This window comes from Rhodamnia argentea, chromosome 2, assembly GCF_020921035.1.
Source record: "Rhodamnia argentea isolate NSW1041297 chromosome 2, ASM2092103v1, whole genome shotgun sequence".
NCBI classification, from domain to species: Eukaryota; Viridiplantae; Streptophyta; class Magnoliopsida; order Myrtales; family Myrtaceae; genus Rhodamnia; species Rhodamnia argentea.
The window spans coordinates 25,670,718-25,681,074 of record NC_063151.1 but is presented as its reverse complement, the minus strand read 5'-3'; the positions used below and the strand labels follow the sequence as shown (position 1 = coordinate 25,681,074).

The 10,357-nt window shown below is 38.9% G+C and overlaps 1 protein-coding gene across 1 annotated transcript; it reads left to right on the top strand.

Annotated features, from left to right (window-relative positions):
* The first annotated feature begins 2,519 nt into the window (after positions 1-2,519).
* LOC115737468 (probable 2-oxoglutarate-dependent dioxygenase AOP1) lies at positions 2,520-4,120 on the top strand. Its single transcript, XM_030669586.2, has 3 exons — positions 2,520-2,969; positions 3,364-3,685; positions 3,783-4,120. The coding sequence occupies exons 1-3, from the start codon at positions 2,593-2,595 to the stop codon at positions 4,047-4,049; spliced, it is 966 nt and encodes a 321-aa protein (XP_030525446.1). The 5' UTR covers positions 2,520-2,592; the 3' UTR covers positions 4,050-4,120.
* The last annotated feature ends 6,237 nt before the right edge of the window (positions 4,121-10,357 follow it).

Sequence of the window (10,357 nt, the reverse complement as noted above, 5' to 3'; positions counted from 1 at the left end):
TTGACATTGCGCTTAATTGACAACATTAGGGCTCTTCTCTCTTATGAAACCACTGATTTATTGTCCTTCCTCCTCCTCCTCTCTCTCCATTGTTTTGTCCTCTCTCTCCATTGTTCTACTATTTAATGTTCGTCATTTGTACTTAGGAATTATTTCGTAATTTACCGTAATTCAAAGTCTTTCTTTTAATATAACATAATTCAAAATTCAAAATACGATAATTCACGCAATGCCCATGTAAATGTCTGGAAATATGGTATATCAGCACTTTATAGGTTCTTTTGTGAATATCATTTGGGACATTTTTCCCGCAAAATATCTACTTACAATTTATCAAGTCGTTCTGCCAATGTATCAAGCATCGCTAATCAAGCAATTGTCTTGGCCATTCGGATATAGCGATACCTTGAGACGGCAAAAAAGAAAAAATGGTGGGGCCGTCGAAAAAGACCGAACCGAGCTTATGCGAAAGTTCCCTTTTCACCTTATGCAGGAGTGAACTATGACAAATGAAACAGAAAGCTATTAGCCATCCAAAAGAGTAGTCCTAACGAAATAAAGATTGGTTCACAAGAAATCGGTCTACAAATCCGGTGGCACGATAAAGACTCATTGCGGGAGTAATCATCGCTCGTTTAGCAATTTTTCTATCGTTTTATCACTTAACTTACGAGTCAATTTTCATGACTCTTGTTACTATTGATTTCGTTGAGAGCCAAAACACCATGGTATCCACATCGTCGGTGAGTTTCCCAGTTAAGGTGATCAATTGTGCCATGCAAAGAATGTCTTGGACTTGGACCTAAGTATGGACTCTGTGTTCCTATAAGAGACGTCTAGGTTTGACTCCACGAGATTTAATCATCGGGGATGCTTATTTGACTGCAAGTTCCCCCACCATTGAGACCGATAATCTGCGTGTCAAAAGATAGATCATTTATAATTTGGAACTCATTTCATGGTTAACAGTTAACATGAAATTATTGGTCTTGTATATTGGAATAGATCATGTAAAAACTTACGTTTTCTTGTCTCGCATTTTTTTCATATGTACTTGATTGATTTGGCAGATGAGCTCAAGCTATAAATGGGGAGTATTTATTGTAACAAATTCAATATGGCTATAGTATAAATGTTATGAACAGTATACAAACCGATAATCGTACTAAAATTGAAATTATAACAGTACAATAACAGAATTGAAGAGAGATGGAATTGCAACAATAGTACTGAAAAGAAACGGAATCGATACAAATAAATACGTAGGCCTATGTTTGACACAGTTTCCTTAAAACAGATTCGTCCCCTCTAGTATGTGCTCGAGGTTTCGTGAACTTCTGTCTCCCAAGATACAATGGTTGGCAGTGAAGAAGTAAGCACAGCACTTCAAGCTTTCGGGGAATTTGAACAAACTGGAACCGAACACTATCGAAAAGCAATGCAAATGCAGAGAATAGAAAGAGAGGGAGAAGATTTTCTGGTGCGGAAAAAAGAATGGGAAGCCAACTACTCATAGGGTAAGTGGGGCATTTCGAGAACAAATAATAATAATGGCTGATTAAATCTACTGTTATAATATTAATTCTGTAATAGCAATGCCATTAATCTACCGTTACTCAATTGATTCAGCAACTGTTACAAAAAAAAAAAACTTTAATCTGTCGTTACTTAATTGATTCAGTAGTTGTTACAAAAAAAAAAAAACTATAACAGTTTGAGTTGGAAAAAAAAACCATACAGCAAAAATGGGCTTTTCGCAAGGCCCACCTTCCGGTTCTACATTCTTGCGCCCGCGCCCAAGTTTCAGTTCGTCAAGGCCTTGGATTTGCACCTCCTTGCGCTTGTGCGTGAGGCATAGTTCTTATGCTATGATAGTTACCACTCCAAAGGAGGGTAACTATCTATAAAATATTATAAAGCCTTTTTTTTCTTTTCAATGTGGGATTAGTGTTTTCCACTTTGCACTTCCAACTCGAGGGTATTCTTTGAGCATCAATTTTTCATTCGTTCATCCTTCAATTTATCCCATATTTCCAACATTTATATCACGCCAACTTTTGAATGAAGTGATTTTCATTTGCTGTTATTGATCTTTGCATCACGTATCCAAAACTTATCGCGAGAAACTTGGTCATAGATTTACCTAGTTTGGCGATCTAATCTAGGCATGTCTTCTAAAGTTTCACCCATAGGGTGATGGACTTGGTCTCCGAGATTATTGTGAGTGAAAGACGAGAATTAGAAGCAAAATGGGTTTAGTGACATGACCTCGTATATATGTTTCACGCGGATCTCGCCATATCTTAATGCTTTAGATATAATTTAGTACTGGTACAGAATTCACTAGAGGATGTCTCCATTAGACAGCGTGCTTTCACAGCCTTTTATTTTATCTTATTTTATGTCCTTTTGCAGCCCCTCAGGCCCTCAGGTTGGACTAAGAAAAAATTACAAAATTCTTCCTCAGTTGCCTATAAAAAGTTCAACCACGCTGTGGGATTTCATCAAGCAAAGAGCTCACGAACAAGAGACCAGCTTAAAAACAGAATCTTGCTCTTAGTGTGTGTGCTCTGAGAGATAGAGCTGAGAGAGATGGTAGGAACAAAAATGGCGTCCCAGATCCCAGTGATAGCCTTCTCCCAGGAATGCATGATACCGGGGACAAGTTCATGGGCAAAAGCTTGCAAAGTAGTCGTGCAGGCTCTTGAGGATCATGGTTGCTTCATCGTCGATCACCCCAATGTCCCTCCTGGCCTTCATGACTCCGTCTTTAGCGTGACCGAGGATCTGTTCGACCTCCCCCATGAAACCAAGATCAAGAACACCAACCTCAAGCCTTCCCATGGCTATCTCCCCACAAGACCCGGCACCCCTCTCCTCGAGGGCATGAACATCGACGGGGCCGAGAAGCTTGAAGTCTGCGAAAAGTTCACCTCTATCATGTGGCCATCTGGGAATGACCACTTCTGGTATTAATCTTTTTCAAGTTCTGCAAATCATCATTGCTCTTTGGATATCTATGGAATGAAGTGTGATGATCGTTTATGTATTATATACAAACAAGCTCGTTATGTAATTTTCCAGGCTCCCTTAGGGAAAAACCCATTTAATTGAACTGTGTTATACTGTGTCAACTTTTGTATGACTCGATGGTACACCTAACAAAAATTATTGCTTTATTAAGCGATCTCGCATTATAGACACGTTTGCTTTGCAAAATATGACCAGAGTTGGACTCTCCAATAAGGTTTTAGCATCTCAAGTTCTCAACTTTAAGTTTTAGGGTATCGAGAAAAAAAAAGTTGGCGCCCCAAGTTTGACTGCTCCAATTTAACTTCTCAAATTTTTCTTTTGTTGCTGCAGCAAAACTGTTCATGACTATGGCAAGTTCATAGCTGAGATAGAGAAAGTAGTGTTCAGGATGGTCTGCGAGAGCTACGATGTCGAGAAATGCTATGGCCCTTACATCGAGTCTTGCACGTACCTCCTACGATTCTTGAAGTACAAGAAGCCGGAAGACCTCGACGCCGGCATGAACCCGATCGCTCACACAGACAAGAGCTTCTTGTCCTACTTGCATCAGAACAACATTAGGGGCTTGGAAGTGCAGACCAAAGATGGCGAGTGGTTCACTTTCGAGCCCTCGGCTTCAACTTTCATGGTCATGGCTGGTGATGCCTGTTTGGTGAGTCACTTATTTGCTCGTGAAATTTCTTCCATGCACTAGTTCATGTGAGTTCATCAAAATCATCTCTAATTTTGCGTTGTTTATTCTTGATCAGGCATGGAGCAATGGAAGGATCAAGGCTTGTTACCACCGAGTGGCGGTTAGAGAAGAGAGTCAAGTGAGATACTCCCTTGGGACATTCTCGTACGTCTCAGGGACGATCGAGACCCCCGAGGAGTTCATCGACGAAGCACAACCTCGACAATACAAGCCCTTCAATCACATCGATTTCCTTTGCTACTATGACTCTAGCGACAGCCGTATCAAGGCCGAGAGCCTCATCAAGGCCTACTGCGGAGTTCGGGCCAATCAGGGCTCATGATCAATTCAGAATGATGAGAGTATGCGTTTCTTAATGTGAAATAAGATGAGATTGAGGAGACTGCAGTCTCTCAATCTTCTTTGTTCTGTTTTTGTGAAATAAAGTGGAGTACTAAAGTCAAAGTCGATTGATGTGTAGGTTATTTTGATAAAATTATCCTAATGTGGTCTGCATTAATTGAAACTAATAATGGGTTGGTCTACTAAAGTATGAAATATACTCTTAATATATTTTAATATGGGTTGGCTTAGTATAGGCCGAAAAGGCATGACCCGTGATGATAGGATTCGCGCCGAAACCACTATAAAAGGCACAAGTCTAGCCATTTTGTCTTAGAAGTTTTCAGAACACACCCCTCCGTTCTGTGATGGTTCTGTCATTAGCCAGCGACAAATCAAAAGGAATAGAGGGGAAGACTTGATATCGAGAATCATCGGAAACCGCATAAAGATGGATTCTAAACAAGGCATGTTTGCTAACCATTTTCTCTTTGACATGTGTTTCTAGTTCTGGCTATGGCGATCCCGGGCGTGCCACGTTTTCGTGGCCTAACATACTTAAGGCATATTTCTTGCATCAAATCGGGTCGAACTTTTCTTACAATGTAATCCACCCACGTTACGAAATTATTGGAGCTTTCGCTATTTCTTTCCAGTAAATGAGTTGATTCCCTTGTTCCATAGTAATGATGTAGCACGTCTACAAGGACCTCACCCATCCTAGACTTTCTCGCCGAAGAAAGAATTCATACAAAAGTGTTCAGATACAGATCTTTCATGACAGATATTATCAGCTTAGATATTCAAGATTGAGGTATATATATATAGAGAGAGAGTTCAGGTATCTACCATATCTATGCATAAGCCAACATTAACGTGCCCGTGTTTGCATTCAAATCTTAGCTTAGCCAGTTTGCTATAACAAAAAAAGGGAAAATTGTTTAAAAAGTCCTAAATCTATTGCATTTTTACTATTCAATTCTAAACTTTTGAATTTTATCAATTGAGTCCTAAATCTTTTTACACGTTTTGTCAATCGACCCCATCTTGATAATTTTGGCTGGAAACTGCTATGTGAACGCCGATCGTCTTATGTGGCACGGCCAAGGATGAAGTGGATAATTTTAAATTTTTAAATATTTTTCCAATTTGAGGTAAATTTGAAACTAAATCTAATGTTTAGGATTATTTTGTAGCCAATGGAATTCCTTTCTCCAACATTAGTTCGCTGTTGCTGAATCGAAAGAGGAACATCTCTCTTCTGTTTGGATTACATAATCCGATTTTGAACAGAGTCCAGAACGTGGCTGTTGATATGTTTGATTATGTCGACCTCTGGGGATTCCAACGGCAGCAACAATGTATACGGTAGCCACTTATACATGTGTATCGGTCGGGTGAGAATATGGCTTGAGCTTGCGAGTCGAAACGAGCAACGACTCTCCCATGGTAACTCATGGTGCGTTTGTTTCATCGGAAATAAATGATTTGGAAAACATTTTTCAAAAACACTTTTTGAAACACATTACTTGCATGAAGGAAAAGAACTGGCTCCTTCGAAATGAAATATAAAATAAAACATTAAAATATAATTAAAATTTCCCTGCGTCGGCGCTAGTCATACCACGTAGAAAATCGGCCTACACGTCAGCGATTTCGAGGCAAAATTGGCCCAATTGACTCCTTGGCAAGACGTGAAAATGTTTATGATTCAATTGGCATGATTAAAAGGTTTAGGACTGAATTAGCAAAAGTATAACAGATTTAAGAATTTTTGAACAATTTTCTCCCTCTGTATACATTACCTACTACAACAGTATTGACAAATATACTACTAATATAGGAATGATTTGAATGTGTAATCCATCGTTATCCCTTATGTTATTATTTTTTAAAATTGGGAAAATGGAAATTGTGAAGGAAATTTTCGGTGGGGCCGAAGAAGGGCCCACGCTAAACGGTTTAATTTTTTTGGTCGAATGAACAGTTTAATTCAGCCGCCCCCTTTGTCGTCGCTTTCGTCTCCGTTCATCCTTTTCTCTGTCTCTTCCATTGTGTTTTTTTTATTATTTACTCTCTATCTTTTGCTCGATCTCTTTGAACAAATCGCCCCCTCCTTTTACTCTTTCCGTGTAACAAATTATAGCCACCTGCCCACAGTGCTCTCTTCGCAGCCTCTCTCTGGACCTGAGTAATAGAAATCACGTAGGATGATCGGCATGCATACTAACGATTTTCGATAAAAAATTATCGAAATGATTGTATTGGCAAATCGTCAAAAATGGCATTGATTAATTTGGTAAAAATTTATTGTTTGCTAATGTTGTCACCTAGAAAGAGTAAATAGGTGGTTATCATCAAATTTGACAAAAAAATGTGAAACAAAAACACCAAATTTGATAGGAGCGGATATAGAGAGCGAGAACTTGTGCGTGCTTCATCAAACAGTAAATAGATGCGAGTAAGAGAATAGAAGACAATGCACAACAGTTTATAATAGTTCGGCATTTGAGAAAGCCTATATCCACTCTCCCGCGCTAACAGTCTACTAGCTAGATTCCACCAGTTAATCAAATGAGAGATTACTGAAAGATGTGCTAACTTGAACACAAGCACTTCAACGGAACCGAGTACTACTTCTACTCAAAGCTGTCTCACTCTACACACTTTTTAACCATGTATAACACCTCTTAGAAGATCTTAATAATTCGTTCAAGTAGACAAATTAGAATATGTGTAGCTCTCTTGAAAGATGGACGATGAACTCTTGATCTCTCTTACTTCTCTTCGAACCTTGTGCTCCTTATATATTCCTCGTCACCCAAGATTCCCGCCAGATAGAACCACACCGAGGATGAATATTCAAACAAGCCGTTCACGCATTGATGAATAAAGATCACATAGCCAAGGTTTGAGACACTCGAGATTTGAGAGGATTTGATCACCTATATAGTCAAATCCTTGAATTCACTAATCAAGCTTTTAACAAAAGAAATTATATACGGGGTAATTGCCAATCAATCAAGATTCCTCATTTGTAAAGTTACGACAATATATTTCAGATTGCTGATCAATCAATATAACTTAGAAAAGGAATAAGTTTACCAAATATACAAATAAGAATAAGTTTATAAAAAGTTTGAAGATTGCTTGAAGATCGGAATATATCCCGCCACAAGTAACTTGAGTGAGTATGTTTCTGTCCACGAAACATGTTTCTATCATAATATAAATATTTAGTAGATTGTATAGAGGGCGTAGTAATATATTCGTGAAATGTCCTCAAAGATATTTCACAAAGTCTTTTCCATACATCATATAATAGCTTTATTTCCTTCAAAATCTAATAGAATTTCTCAACAAAATTAAGATGTACAGGAGTGAATTAATCGCCTTACAATATATTCATGTATTTTCTTTTAGTGATCTTTCCATTCCGGCCGATCGTATGACGAAACCGTTGCTTATGACCAATGCGAAAAATGTTTGAAATGACTTCCCACTTCTTCTCATTATAGAATCTAACTTCTATGTAATTGTTAAGCTCTTGAAGAAAAGCAATAGCTCATCAGGATATGTTCTCCTGATATCTCTTTCCTTTCCTTTTTCCCAACAATCAACTAAACAGAAGGAAGATTAAAAAAAAAAAAAAAAAAAGGAATCATCAGGCTGAATCTGTGTAGCTTCTTGGGAAATGTTGAAACTATGGTGGGTACATTGGAGACGAGTATGGCCAACTTCAGAGTGATTGAAGAGTCTGCCATGGAATTGCACCTTGTGGCATCATTTCATCAAAATAATAGAACATAGTTCTTTTCTTTTTTTCTCTTTTTTAATGTTTCTTTCTGTCTCTGCATGCATCAGTTGTGTAGCAGAGTCAAGGCAAGAGGTCCCCGGGAAGCCAAAACGGTAGGCAGTCAAAACCCGTGAACTTCTGACTTAGGGGGCGTTCCCATGCCTTTCCCTCCTTCTGGTCTAAGCAAATGCTTTAGTTGAAGATTGCGCAAGACTTGTCCCATCAGCGTAATAAATCCAGATCAAAGACATATTCGATGTTGGATGTTAGAAACCCTGACAAAAAATAACCATAAGTTTGCGGTTTCTTATGTTAAAGAAAAAGAAATGGATTCAGAAGAAATCAATGAAGCAGCAGCACTATGTTTCATGGTCCCATAAATTATCTCAATCTTTTGGATTTTTGTCTCCCATTCCTGTTTGGCTTGTTTTCATTGGTTTGCGGATTCTGAAAATTCTCAGCTCCCCAGTTCTCCATTGTTGACGTAGGGTTCCAACAAGAGAGACGGTTCATGTCAATAATTTTTGCTTTTATCAATCAATTGTTGGAACTTGTGGGACGATTGTCTTTGAAATGCATCCCCTTGCTGTCCAGTAACGTTCTCTCTAACATTTGATCCAACAATGTGATGTTTGAACGTCGAGGTTAAGTGGATGATGAATCGATGATGATTGAGAGATGGCGAATTGGAAGAAAATAAGTCCTTCGACAGCCTTTTGAAGTATTCACAATAGTCATTTTAATTTTCATTTTCCGACATAATTATGTCTGCTACTCACTCATATTAACACTTCCTTAACGAGTATCAATACCAAAGATTTACTATATTTGATATGCTAACAAGAAATTTCTTTATCGAAAAATTATTATATTCTAATACTTCCTTTTGATTCCATAGGAGTAATGTTCGCCACCTTTTTTTTTTCTGTCTGGTTCTATTCTATTTTATTCCACTGTATAAGCCACACTGCGTCCGCTATGTACAGTAGCGAAACCCCGCTCCCTCCTTACGCGTCTCCACCCCACTCCCTCCGAAGGTGGGGATTCGAACCACCTACCTCCCTCTTCCCAAATGGGAAGAGTGGTCACCGAGGCAAACCCCGAGTGATTAATGTGTTACTTACTCAGTTGATGATCCTCGTACTCGATTGTGAGGCCGACCCTTTACACTTTTTGTAGATTTTGGATAAATTCAAGGAACACGGGGGTTAAGGATAAATGTGTTAGAGTGCGAGAGTGCGTATCAAAAGTGGTGGCATCTGTCTTTAAATTGCGATGGATAAAATGAACTGTAGTGTCTTATTTTAGTGGTGAATTATGATGGAGTTGATGGTTGTAGACTTTGATGGTAGAAGAATAATGCCCTGTATTTTTGGAGGTTAATTAGTGCTTTCGAATTAGGATTGAACTTTTTTTATCCCTTTTCCTTTTTTATCCCCCCTAGTGCTGAGCAAGTATTGGGCTTGATTTTTGGTACAAACTTGGGCTTCGGTAGATGGAGATAAATTTCCACAATACTCCTCCGTTTCTCCAACACGTTTCTCTTCTAAATGGTCTCCAGGAATCATTTGACCCCATGCGAGAAGCATTAATTTGTAAGCCGAGAGCGGTCATGTCAATAATTCTATTTCCATGCTTTTCTATTTTTCTGTTTCAAAGAATAAATTTGGAACATAAATCTGTTTGATAAAATAATTTCATTTTTCTATTTCTAGGATAATTTTTTTTCTTGGAAATAGGTTTGGAACAAAAATGAGAAGTAAAAATTTTCTACTTTTCTATTTGTGAAATAAAACTAAAAGTAAGAATTTTTCTCATTACTCACTTCCTCTCTCTCTAGCGTGCGATCTTCCCGTCTCTCGCATCCCCGCCACTTGTCCTCCATCGCCCACAACCGGTCGCCAATGTCCGATCCCCAGCATCCATTCTCCTGCCTTCAATCGTCCGCCGGTCCTCAGAAGCCATTCGCTATTCGCCAATCCCCGGAGAGCGTCCACCCACTACCGTCCATCGATTGCGGTCTCCGATCCCCAGCTGCCTTTCGCCGGCCGCCGTCCATAAGTCTCCAATCCTCGGCCGTCGTTCACCGATCGCCATCCGCCCATCGCCGACCACCATTCGTCGGTAGCCCAACCGTAGAAATTTGCGTTGCTATCAATATAAATTTCTATTCCGAGAATAAAAATTTTGTGTTATTATCAAACGCGTGTCTTTACTCAGAAACTCATTCGGGGAATAAAAAAGAAAAATCTAATTCCGGCCGGAAATAGGGCCCGAGAAGAGAATGATTGTCATTCACTCCTTGAGCCTTACAAAGATTGCCTCACAAGAGAAATCCGACCGATTCGGACTCACGAGGGAAAATTATCAAAAAAATCCTAAATTTATTTCAATTGTGTCAATTCGGTCTTAAACATTTTATTTTTGTGCCGATTCAATTCTAAATATTTTGCATTTATGCCAATTCAGCCCTTCCGACCAACTTTAATAGAAAATCGCTGATGTAGAGCAAA